The sequence below is a fragment of the Ceratotherium simum genome, chromosome 4 (genome assembly GCF_057802395.1).
Source record: "Ceratotherium simum simum isolate JZ-2026a chromosome 4, ASM5780239v1, whole genome shotgun sequence".
Taxonomy (NCBI): Eukaryota; Metazoa; Chordata; class Mammalia; order Perissodactyla; family Rhinocerotidae; genus Ceratotherium; species Ceratotherium simum.
Genome location: NC_141903.1, coordinates 27,603,828 through 27,616,247, shown reverse-complemented (window position 1 = coordinate 27,616,247; position 12,420 = coordinate 27,603,828). Strand labels below are relative to the sequence as shown.

Genomic DNA, 12,420 nt, shown 5'->3' with positions numbered 1-12,420 from the left:
GGCTGCGTATTCTTCCACTATGTGGCTGTTCCACTGTTTATTTAACTGGTCTCTATTAATGTGTATTTGGTTTGTGTCTGTTCTTTTGATGTTACAGGCAGCGCTACAGTGATTATTCATGAACGTATATCATTTCAATCAAGTGCAAATATATCTGTTAGGTAAATTTCCAGACATGAAATTGCTAAGTCAGAGGAAGTATGTATTGATAATTTTGATAAATATTGCAAACTTTTCCTCTGTAAAGGCTATAACCAGTTTACATTCCCATGAGCAACACATGAGGATGTCAGTTTCCCCACAGCCTCACCAGCAGAGTGTGTTATTAAACTTTAGAGAATTGGCTACTGAGAGAGGTAAAAAATGGTGTCTTGATATGGTTTCACTTTGCATTTGTCTTCTTACGATTAAAATTGATCATCTTTTTGTATATTTAAGAGTCATCTGGATTTCCTTCCCTGTGAATTATTCTGCTTCTTTTCTGTTTTAAAAAGGCTTGTATCTTCCCCAGGACAAGCTCACCAAATGGAGATAGATGAAGGTCGTTTTCTGGGAATTAGAATAGTGTTGGAGGAACAGAGGTTATTATTACTATTGTTTTATCTGACTCAAACATTCCCTTTACACCCAAGAGAAAGACAGTGTGGATTTAGGTCCTTGAAGATGACATTATCTCATATGGAGCCTGCTGAGACCTCCCCTCCTCCTCTCCATTATCTTATCCTCACCCCTTAACCCTCTGAAGCCTCTTTTCCAAGTACCCGTGTCCTAGCCCCTCCCTGCCTCCAGAAAAACTACATTCATTTTCCCCTTTGATTCATCCCTTCATGCGTCTTACAAACTTAGGCTTTAGCAAGGATCACTAAATACATTTCGGATAACCGAAATGGGGGAAGCAAGATGCTAGATGTGGGACAAAAGGGAGTAGTGGAGACTGTGGCAAACCACAGCCAACAGACCCTGTATAGAGTATAGCTGCAGCCCAGCCTGAGCTGATTGTTGCTATAGTGGGTAGCTTTTGCTATATAACAAACCACCCCAAAACATAATGGCTTAAAACGAACATTTATTTAACTCACACTTCTGCATGTTAGCAGTTTAGCTGGGCTCAGTAAATGATTCTTCTAGTCCTGGCTGAGCACCTTCACATGTCTGTGATGGAGGTCAGCTTTACTCATCTTGGCTGGGCTCTCTTCTGTATCTGGGACACATGAGCTGACTCAGCTCTGGCCACTCAGTCTCTCATTGTCCTGCAGGGTAGCCCCGACTTGTTCACACGGTGGTCACCGGGTTCTGAGAGGAGACAGACAGACACATGGAAAGAAAGAGGGGGGGCGGCTAGGCCTTTGGAGGTCTCGACTTGGAATTGGCATGCTGTACCAGACTCAAGGGGTGGAGAAATAGACCCCACTTCTTGATGGGAGGAGCTTCGAAGTCATATATTTTTTTCACTTGTTTTATTGAGATCATAATGGTTTATAACATTTTGTAATTTCAGGTGTACATTATTATTTTTCAATTTTTGTATAGACAAAGCCATATTTAAAGGGTGTGGATACAGAGAGTGGAATAATTGCAGCCATTTTTTGCAAACCATCTGCCTCAGTTGCCGTAGGAATGTGAGTCCACTGTGGCCAGATGCTCTGATTTTTCAAGTGAAGCCAGAAACTTTGATGTAACATCTCCCAAGCATTAAATGCTGGCATTAGTTCAGACATGTTAGAAAGACTGTGTGGGGCTCTGGTTGGCACGCAGGCTCCTGTTTGTCATGTCCTCTGCTCTCTGGCCTTTCCCAGCCAGGCCAGTCCAGCTTTTGTCAGGGGCTTTGGTGACAGGCTGCCTGGCAGTGGATCTAGCTCCGCCCCTTCCTCACCTTGGCAGAGCCATTTCATTTCAGAACATAACAGCACCTCATGGGGACATGGACTCATTGCGCACAAGTGACAGTCAATAAATCCCAGCTATTATAGTTATCTTGGCGAGGCAGGGATTATATTTCTCTGAGACCACACTGTGGTTCTCAGCTCCGTCAGTCCTGGTGCTCCTTTTTATAACAAACATTAAATAAATTTGTTATCTTAAGATATATTCTGGGGAAAAAATACATATCTCCTACCTATATATGTAACTGGAAAAAAATCAGTATAATGGCTTAACATAACAAAAAGAAGAAATAAAAAGAAAATAATTTCTAATAAAGTAATCTATATTTCAGTGTGCAAATGCTTGGGCACCACTACGCTAGAAGATATAGTGGAGCAATTAGATGCTTGCACCTACTTATAGTAAATAAGTCTGGATTAAGGAAAGAAAAATCAGAAGCCATTCTGTATAAGAAGTACAGAAAAATGGAACAACAGAGAATGTGTGTACGCTAGAATAACAACTAGCGGTGATAACAAGCCTGACTTCCTTGTGTATAGTAAGAGAAAGGAGGAGATGACATGGTTGAAGTAGGGATAGTATCACATCCTGGGAGGCAGAGACAATGAGGACATATGAGGTTCTTGCAAGCGATCTGGGTCTTATTGATCGAAGGTAGTGTCATAATAGTTCCCAACGTTATGATATGTGACTGGCTGGAGTTGAAGTGTCACAAAAATATCTCAGTTCTTGACGTTGCAGCGTATTTCGAGGCCTTCATTCAATCTCTGAGTGCTCAGAGGGGCATATGCGACACAGACGTTTCTGCACAGTGCAGGACTCTCCTGCCTCCCTGCTCCCTGCCTGCTGAATGCCTGGAGCACCCTGGAGCCTGCGTTTCCAAAACACCTTTCATGAGGACCTCTGGTCTAGCGTTTCACCAGGAATGACATTCTTCCTGTCAGCATGACTGCTGCTCTCCTCCCCCTTGACACAGTAATTCTGGCTTTCTTGTGCTGATGATCATGGGACTGTTTCTGGAACTTGGCCACTAGAATCACCACATCTGCCATAAATGCTTCTTTCTCAGCCAGTTAGGATAAATGGCACCATCTAATTAGATTCTTTGTGATTGCAAAACGCATGCTTCCTCCTACCCTTTATGTGGGTGGGTGAGTGGGTGGGGTGTTCAGTTTATCCTGTCTCTTAAGGCAGAACTTCCCACCTGAGGGCCGAGGGGATCAAAGGTTCGTCCTTGCAGCGGGCGGGAAGTGCTGCCTTAAGTAGGAGCATTCTAATGGTGTAGCTGTCGGGGCGGGGGTGTGTGTGTGTGTGTGTGTGTGGCTGCCCTGCAGAGGCAGATCAGTCCAGCACAAAGCACTTGCGGTTCCGGAATGATGGCTGAGGCAGAGTGTTTGGAGAAGGCAAATAACTTCCTTTGTTTTTCTTTATTGGCAGTTTTTGTTTGTTTTAATTTAATTTAATTTAATTTTTATTTTTTTTCCCCCAAAGCCCCAGTAGATAGTTGCATGTCATAGCTGTACATCCTTCTAGTTGCTGTATGTGGGACACGGCCCCAGCATGGCCAGAGAAGCGGTGCGTTGGTGCGCACCCGGGATCCGAACCCGGGCCGCCAGCAGCGGAGCACGCGCACCCAACCGCTAAGCCATGGGGCCGGCCCTTTTGTTTGTTTTAAATATAAAAGTAATATATGCTTATTGAAAAAAGGAAAATTCAAACAATACACAGGTACATAAAGTAAAAAGTAAAAGTCCATTCCTTCTTGGCCTCCTGTTTCCCCATCCTTCCCTCTAGTAGTTAACATTTTCCATCCAAATTTTCTTCTGTATATTTACAGGCAGACCCGGCAGACAGACAGTCAGACAGGAAACAGACATTCCACAGGAAAGTCTAGATGGTCAGATGGATGGATAAATAGAATGAATTTTTAAAGGGGTTCCTACTATAAATCCTGTTCTAGAACTTTCTTTTTCACTTAACCATGGTCGTGAATATCTTTTCATGACAGTATGAATAGTTCTACCATGTTCTTTTTAATGAATGCATTAAACTTTCCATGGCAACTCATAGGTTTAATTGACCGTTCCCCTATTGATGGATCTTTGGGTTGTTTCCAGTTTTTTACTGTTATAAATAGAGTTGCAGAATAACTTCTACCTTTGTCCTTGCTCGCTTGAGTTGATATTTCTGAGGGTAGATTTCTGAGTAGGATTGATGAAACAAAGGGTTTGTACCTTTCGCAAATTGCCAAACTGCTCTCCAAAAAGATCCCACCAATAGATACTACCACCAGGAGAACGTAGGAGGGCCTGTTTCCCGGCACTCACCCAGCTCTGGGGATTGTCTTTCAGTTTTTGTTGCCTATCTGAAAGGCTGCAGCAAACATTTTCTCCAGATTACCTTAAAAAGGCTGTAGATGTAAGAGGCTGCTGTAATTCTGTAGTGACTCCTCGATGATTGTGGAGAAGAGCTGTGATCATCTATTTGAAGATCCCCTGCCCTCTGATTTGTGAGGTGACAGCTGTCCCCAGGAGGTAGTTGGCCCTTTCCGACGCAAAGTAAGCCCAGAGGACAGTTTTGTAAGTATCTGGCAACTGTTTCCACCTCCCCTGCCCACGGTCAGCCAAGCGCTAGAAAACCCTTGGTGAGAGCAGATGGTTGGTGTAGGTGTGTCCTGACAGATAATCCCACCCCTGCAGCTAATGAGGGGGCTCCCACCTGCTCTGCCTATTCTTAGCCTCGTGGCTGATCTTTCCTGGACATTTGGTCTGGAGATTTTTCCGTGGGAAGATGAACAAGAGGCGAGAGTGCCCTGGAGAGGGGGCCAGAGAACAGTCCTGAGCAGCGTTTGTGAGTCTTCTTGGAGGAGGGGTGCTCGGACATTGAGGTTTGAAGCCCTCTTGGGTTTCTCAGAAGATGGGTCTGGTCTTGATCAAGGCAAGACTGTTGCAGCCTCTTCTGAGATGCCATTGACTTAGGTACTCTTTCTGCAAATTCCAGACGTCATCAAGAAGGGGACTACACATAGTCATCCGTGCATCAAATGGTGCATCTGGAAGGGACCTTGACACTATTAGCTCCTGTGTTTTGTTTTATTCCTTACTTTTTTTAATGAAAATTTTCAAACCTATAGAAGAATGTAATGAACACTCCCATACCTGCTACCTGAAATTAACAGTGTTAATGTTTTGCTGTTTGCTTCATCTATTTTTATGCTAAACTATTTAAGGGAAAATACAGATATTATGACTTTTTACCCTTAAATACCTTAGATGCATCTCTAAACATTAAATTCCTGTGATTTTGAAAACTTTTCTTTTTCAAAGCAGCAGAACCATTTTATTAAATGAAATATCAGGCGGATGTCCAACATGTAGAGTTGTGCTTGGGACGTATCCAAGTGGAGATGTGAAGCAGGCAGTTGACCTTGTGCGTCTGGAGCTCTGGGCAGAAGTTGGAAGGGGCCATCTGGGTTTGGGATGTGTTTAAAGCCACGGGACTAAGTGAGGTCAGTAAGAGAGAGCGAGGAGAGGGCGGAGAGGAGGCCCCAGGGCACTCTGGCGTTGGAGAGAGGCCAGCAGAGGAGGCCAAGAGAAAGGCCTGTGGAGGATGAGAAGCGGGATGAATGACGTCTCTGGGGCCAAAAGAGCAAAGTGTTTCAAGAAAGAGGGAGTGGTCAGTTGTGTCTGCTGTTGCGGGACGAGTAAGCTGAGGGCAAAGAACTTTATACCATTGCGTTTGGTACAGACAGGGAACCAAGGCCCAGAAAGGGGAAAAGTGAGAACTAGCAGCACCCGTCTCACATCTAGACCTCACAAATTACAAATGAGGAAACTGAGGACCACAGAAGGAGGGGGACTTGCCTGAGATCACACAGTTGGCAGAGCTGGGACTAGACCCCAGGCCTTCTGGTGCCCCCAAGGATGAGCTTTACGTACCTAACACCAGCCTTCTCCCTCAGGCCGCAAGCTGGATCCTCAGGCCTCAGTTTCTTACTGGTAATCCCTCTGCAAAGGATTACCAAGTACCCATTGCTGCTGCAGAAAATCCTGGAGAACACACTCCCTGATGCCAGTGCCTACCCTGTCCTTCAGAGGGCTACCTCTGCCCTCCAGGACGTGAACACCAACATCAATGAATATAAGAGACGCAAAGAAGTGGGTAAGAACTGGGGCACTTAGGGGATAGATCGGTGAGAATGCTTCTAGTTGCAAAAAACTCATTTCAAACTAACTTCACCAATAAAGGAAATACAGTAGCTCATGTTAACACAAGTCCAGAGGTAATGTGGGCTTTAGGTGGGGTTTGATCAGGGTGCTGGTTTCATTTCCCTGTAATTCTCTTGTCTCTGCTCTTTACTGTATGTCACCTTTCTCTTCAGGCTAGCCTCCCTCTTAGTAGTAAATGTCTGTTGCTATTCCAAGACTCACATCTGCACACCACACCCTCCAGGATAAGACAGGACCTTTCTATCCTTAGCAGTAAAAATTAAATTGGAGCATCACTCTGATAGGATTCATTTGGGTCGTGTGCTCACCCTGAACCAATTACCATGGTTAGGGGAATGCCATTACCTGATTGGCTTAGGCTTGGGTTATGTACCCTTGTTTGAACCAATCACTGTGTCCAGGGGATGGGATTATATGAATTGGCTTATACCAGTCAGCACCCACTCCTTGAACTAAAGTGAGATTAGTCCTATCCAAACCACATGGCTGCTATACTGTGGAGGAGAAATGAATACCGGGGAGGCAAAGAGCTGTGTATATACCAGGGCGGGGTGGGGGGCCACAGGGAGATGGGGAACTCTACCTGTCAGGTTGTGAAAACAGAAAGATTTGGAAAATGAAGCCGTGTCCCAAGTAGACAGAAACTCAGTTGCACATTGTTATATGTGCTCAGTGAGGCATATAATAATGATAATTTAGCTAACGTTTACTAAGGGCTAGCTATGACACATTTTTTATTGATAATCTTGTTTGATCCTTACAGTAGCCCTCTGGAGTTGGCACTGTGAGCACCATTTCACAATTGGGCACAATGAGAGCTTAAGCCATCTGCTCCAGGTAGCAGAGCTGGTGAGGGGCAGAGCCAGGGTCCACACTCAGGCCTGGGGTCTTCACTCCCACACTGTACTGCATCTGGTAGTCTCGCCTTTCCTCCCCATCCAGGTCAGGAGGTGGCAGATCGGTGCAAAGCCTGAGCCAGCCGTGGGAAAGTGGTTCCAGCCTGGCCTGGCGCACACTGGCTGAGGGACCTCAGGCAGATCATCCCTGGCTGTGGTTCTTCTTTAGAAAGTACATTCTGACCCATCATCTTATGTGATTCCCCAGCAGTCCTGTGAGGTGGCTAGCCTCATTCACAGATGGGGAAACTGAGGCTCAAGAAGTGGTGACTTGCCAGCATCCAGCAGGCAGAAAGCTCCTCAGCCAGGGCTCCTGCTCGAGTGGGAGACTGAGCCCTGTGCTTTTCCTCTGCCGCCCGCCTTCTAATGGGCGTGACCCTGATGTTTGAGAAGTGGGCGCAAGCGGGTGCCTAGCCAGGTGTGTCAGGGACGCTTGCTTTCCTGGGTCAGCGTTGGTCCCCGTGGCCTCCCCCTCCTCTGTTGGTGCAGCCTCCAAGTACACCAAGGTGGAGCAGCTGACCCTGCGGGAGCGGCTGGCCCGCATCAACACGCACAGCTTCTCCAAGAAGACCACCCGGCTGAGCCAGCTGCTGAAGCAGGAGGCGGGGCTCGTGCCCAGGGTGAGCTTGGGCGGGAAGGGTCATGTCCCAGCTGTCCCAAGAGGCAAGACTGTGCAGTGGGCAGGGCGGGGGCTTAGACTCCTTGTGAAGATGAGGCTAAGGGGGTGGAGTGACTTCCCAGCATTACACAGCCAGGAAGAGGCAGAGCTGGCACCGCCACTTGATTCCGAAGAGCCAGGGTAGGGCTTTCTCCACTGCATCTGGCGCTGCTCTTTCTCTGAGTATCTCTTTATACAGATAGGAGAGCTAATCTCTGGGTCTGGGCAAGGAACCAGCCTTGAGGAGCTGCTAGTAGCAGCTCAGGTTGCTTGAGTACTTACTGTAAACCAGGTATTACTTGATCCACACAGTGAAGTAGGTGTTCTTATTACCCCATTTTGCAGATGAGAAAATGGGCCCAGAGAGGGTAAAACACTTGCCCAAGGTCACACAGCTAGGAAACAAATGAACCAGAACTCATATGCTCCTGTGTCTCATCCCATGGTCTGAATTCAAAACCACTAAGCTGCACTCACTGCCTCTAACTGTCCGCCTCAGCTCTGGGGCTGGAGGAACTGGCTCTGACGGGCTGGTCTGTTGAAAGGTGATGCCCAGTGAGGACTTAGGACAGGGGTGCGGGATGTACGTTGCCCCCATGTGGATATTCTCGGCCCTCACAAGCGTAACTGTACTCTCAGACGGAAGACAAGGAATTTGATGATTTAGAAGAGAGGTTCCACTGGGTGTCGCTGTGCGTAAACGAGATGAAGAACAATGTGGCTGCTTACCTGGATAATCTGGAGGTGAGGATCCTGCAGTTAATAATAGGTGGGGCTGGGCTGGGTTCCCAAGGCAGGAGGTACGCAGGGCTCACTGGACAAACTGGCAAAGGCACCAGCTGCAGGAGCCCAATGAAGTGGGCATCCAGTCACCAGAAGCAGGGCTACGGGCAAGCGCTCCTCAGACCCCAGATCATCTGAGTAGGGCACTGAGCTCTGAGCAGCCCATCGAGTTCTCAGAGGGTGAGGTTCTCACTAGGCAGGGTCAAAATTCACTGGGCTTAGAGTCCTCCAGAGGGACCCTGCCAGACCAGTACCTAGAGCAGGTGGCAAACTCAGGTGCCTGAAGGGGCCCGGCAGGTAATATCATTGAGTGAAGTGTGTGTGTGTGTGAGGCTGAATGTCTAACAGGCTGTTTATAAGACTTTTCAGTAGAGTTAAACTTATAATATGTGGAATTTGAATGACTGAATGAATAAAATCTAAAGGGGCAACTATTACTTGGCTCAGGGGAGTCATTCTGTGTGGGAATGTAGGCTCACTGTAGCCAGTTCTTCTGATTTTAAGGAAAAAAACTGGAAGTTCAGACTTTCAGGTGAAATCTCATGATGTGTCCACATGAGCAACTAATTAAATAAAAACATAAATGCTATACAGGCCCAAGAAAATATATTTCTACAAACTGCATTCAGCCCACGGGAACACCAGTTTGCACGCCCATCCAGCCCGTCCTTTTCCTTGTGCCAAAATCCCCCTTCATTCTTGTCATCGATGCTGACTCATTTCATCCACTCTGTCCCTTTTTATGTGGTTTTGTTGTCAGTCACATCTGTTTGTGCAGACCAGCTCGGTCAGATGATAACACGCTCTTTGGACAATGGGATTTGGGGTGGCCTTGTCGGAAGTACGCGGAAGGAGGGAGGTCGTAGTTCCACGCTCCTCTGCGTGGGGAGATCCCGCTGCTCGTTCCTGCTCCATCCTGGGCCCCCAGTGGAAGGATCTGAACAGCACAATGAACCAGAAGGGAAAGGCATTCAGAGCCGTGTCATGAGAAAGAATCGTGTGGCCTGAGAGAGAGAAACCAGAGGCACACAAGAGACACATCTGGCTTTGCAGAGTATCAGATATCTGGGAGCGTTAAGGCAGCATTTCCTCAGATGCAGCACTTGACACGACAGATACAGTGTTGACGTGGAATCCCATAGCCAGAAAGTGACTCCCTCTTTCAATCCTCCAAGACTGAGAAAAGCCTCTTTTGCTGGCATGTCTAACACAGGCAGAGCGAGCCTTCAGTAGGTAATGACATCCAGACAGAGCTTAATAACAGTGTTTGTTTTTATAGCAGTTATTCATACATGCCTATTTATGGTGATTATTACTGGTTTTCCCCTTATGGTAGTGTCATAAGGTGTTTTCTTTTCTTAATGCATTGATTTAAATAGGAACAGTTAGTTGATTTAAAGAAAAGAATTACTAGAACATATGGAACATGGACACGGCAAAAAGAAATCACAAAGGTGGTGTGCAAATGTGTGAAGTTTAGGAAGCACTGATGTTGAAAGATGTTGGTTCAGTCTAAGGAAGAACCTCCTCATCACCCAAGTTGCGCAAGGACAGAATAGGCTGTGTGCTTCCCTGTCACTGCGGGTATGCAGACAGCCTGGACAACCTCTTTGGGGCTATGGTGGAGGGGATTCAGGTGTGAGAAGGCCATGACGGGCTGTGATTGGCTGTCCCCCATTCGCCCCGGGTCCAGGCTGTCCTCCGCTTCCGGCTGCAGGAGTACGATCTGGACATCTGCGGGGGACCTGTGGTGCAGTACTGCCACCTGGTGAGAGACCTCCAGCTCCAGGCCTTCCCGGAGTTTGTGAGTGGACCTTCTCCTCTCTCCTTTCTTTGGCGGGCAGGTGGCAGAGCCTGTAGGAATAATATTTAGATGTCAGGCACTTCACACGATTGTCACATCCATAACTGCCCTGGATAGTCAGCAGGGCGGAGATTATTATCAGTGCATTTTCCTGATAAAAATAGCCCCAGCTAAAGTTTACTGAGCCTCTCTATCCGCCAGGCACCGTGCTAAGCCCTTTACATTCTTCACCTCATTTAATCCTCACAACATGGCTTACGAGGCAGATACTATTAATAGCTGCATTCTGCAGACGACAGCTTCAGGCTCAGAGATGGTGACCTCTCTGTTATTCAGGTGGTCACTGGTAAACTGGGATGTGAGCCCCAAAGACTATGCTTTTGACGCCACTCTATACAAAATCTTTTTCAAGATCTGTGCGGGGGAATGATATTAAGAAGTGACATATACTGAATACCTGTTCTGTGAGGCACTCTGCTAAGCTCCTTACATATATTGTCCCATTTTTCAGAAGGGTACATTGAGGCCCAGAAAGGTTAGATAACATGCCAGAGGCCACAGCTAGTCAGTGGGGGTGGGACTGGAGCCTAGTCGTGCCTACCTCCAGAGCCCCTTCTCCCAGTGCCTCCCTCTGCCACTTCCTTCCCCGACTCCGAAGCTCACCTGTCCCCACAGAAGCAGCGGCTCGAAGGCCTGGTGTGGCAGCCACTGTGCAGCCTGGCCAAAGCCCTGGCCGGCCCTCAGAACCTGATCAAGAAGCGTCTGGACAAACTACTGGACTTTGAGCAGGTGGAAGAGAAGCTGTTGGAGGTGGGCAGCGTGTCCTATGAGGAGGAGGCAGCCCGGCACACATACCAGGCGCTCAACTCCCTGCTGGTGACCGAGCTCCCCCAGTTTAACCAGCTGGCCGTGCAGTGGCTGGGCCAGATCCTGTGCACATTCGTGGCCCTCCAGAGGGACCTTGCACAGCAAGTGCTGCAGAGGGCGGAGGGCACCTTGGCTCAGGTAAGGCCTCTGGGACTGGGGCGCCTCTGGGGAAGAGCCAGGCAAGGCCTCATAGCCCCTTCAGCCAGCTGTTTGTGGGGGCTGGGGTGGAGTCAGGTTGGGCCTTCCAAACAGGCCATCAGTGCTTGGGAGGAGCCCTGGGACCTTCTGGATCTCTCTCAAGCCTGTTCTCCCTCCATTAATGGCATCAGAGCATGAAAAAGCAAGGACAGAACTGGGACTCCAGGCCATTCCCAGGTTCTGGGACTCAGAAGCAGAGGAGGCTATGCTGGGAAAATAACAGAGCTTGGGGCCGGTCCCTGGAGTGTATCAGGAGTTGGTGACAGAGGCAAGGTCCCTTCTATACCATCAGGAGTAAATATCTCAAGCTGGTGTTCCTGCCACTATCACTACTTCTAGCAGCTGCCTCCTCGAGAGTACTTACTGTGTACCTGTTTGGAGTACCTTCTGTGTATTCTCTCTCTTATCCTCACAATAGCCCGGTAGAGTTGGGTTCCTCCTTTCAAAAGGAAGCCGAGGCACAGACAGCTTAAGCAGCTTGCCCAGGGCCACACAGCCAATAGCAGGATTTGAACCCTGGCAGTTAAACTCCAGAGCCTGGGCTCTGAACCACGACACTCAACAGCCTGTGAAAGAGGGGCTGTCTGCTGAAAGCATAAATAAGTCACAGAGAGGTTTGGACAAACCTCCAAGTGCAAACTTTGATTTTAGAATTCTGGAGACTGGGGTTGATATAGGAAAGAGTACTCAACTGCTTTCACATCTCTCTGATATCAACATCAGAGCTGAATGGCCTGTGGGTCCAACCTCCAGAGCAATTTCAGTACTCCTCATACCACATGCTGTCTCCTGTGCTTCACGTTGCCCAGCTCAGCTTTCCTATCTTAGTTTGTTGCATGAAGATTCCTGTAAAATTTGCAGCCCCCCCACTACCTTTCCAGCCTGTAGTCCCACTCTATGCCTGTAGGCCCCACTTCCAGCACCCCACCTCTGAGTGTGACCCTAGTCCCTTTGCACAGACTCCTTCCTCAGCCTGGAATGCCCCTCCCCATTGTCTGCTATGCCTTTCACAGTGTGTAGGCAAATATGTGACGGATGAAGGAGTCTCTCCATGAAGCTCTCAGAATCCCCTTCCCCCAGGTGAGAGAACCTGTATCCCCA

At 47.9% G+C, this 12,420-nt stretch overlaps 1 protein-coding gene across 4 annotated transcripts in view; it reads left to right on the top strand.

Annotated features, from left to right (window-relative positions):
- The window catches only part of ARHGEF37 (Rho guanine nucleotide exchange factor 37), a 53,038-nt gene that overhangs the window by 27,290 nt on the left and 13,328 nt on the right, over positions 1–12,420 (top strand). For 3 of the 4 annotated variants that reach the window (XM_087429583.1, XM_087429584.1, XM_087429585.1), the window contains exons 5-9: positions 5,846–6,045; positions 7,499–7,629; positions 8,307–8,411; positions 10,144–10,254; positions 10,930–11,259. In XM_087429583.1, coding sequence (XP_087285709.1) covers positions 5,846–6,045; positions 7,499–7,629; positions 8,307–8,411; positions 10,144–10,254; positions 10,930–11,259 — 877 coding nt within the window. The remainder of the gene's footprint in view (positions 1–5,845; positions 6,046–7,498; positions 7,630–8,306; positions 8,412–10,143; positions 10,255–10,929; positions 11,260–12,420) is intronic. The other variant, XM_087429586.1, reaches the window with a different exon arrangement.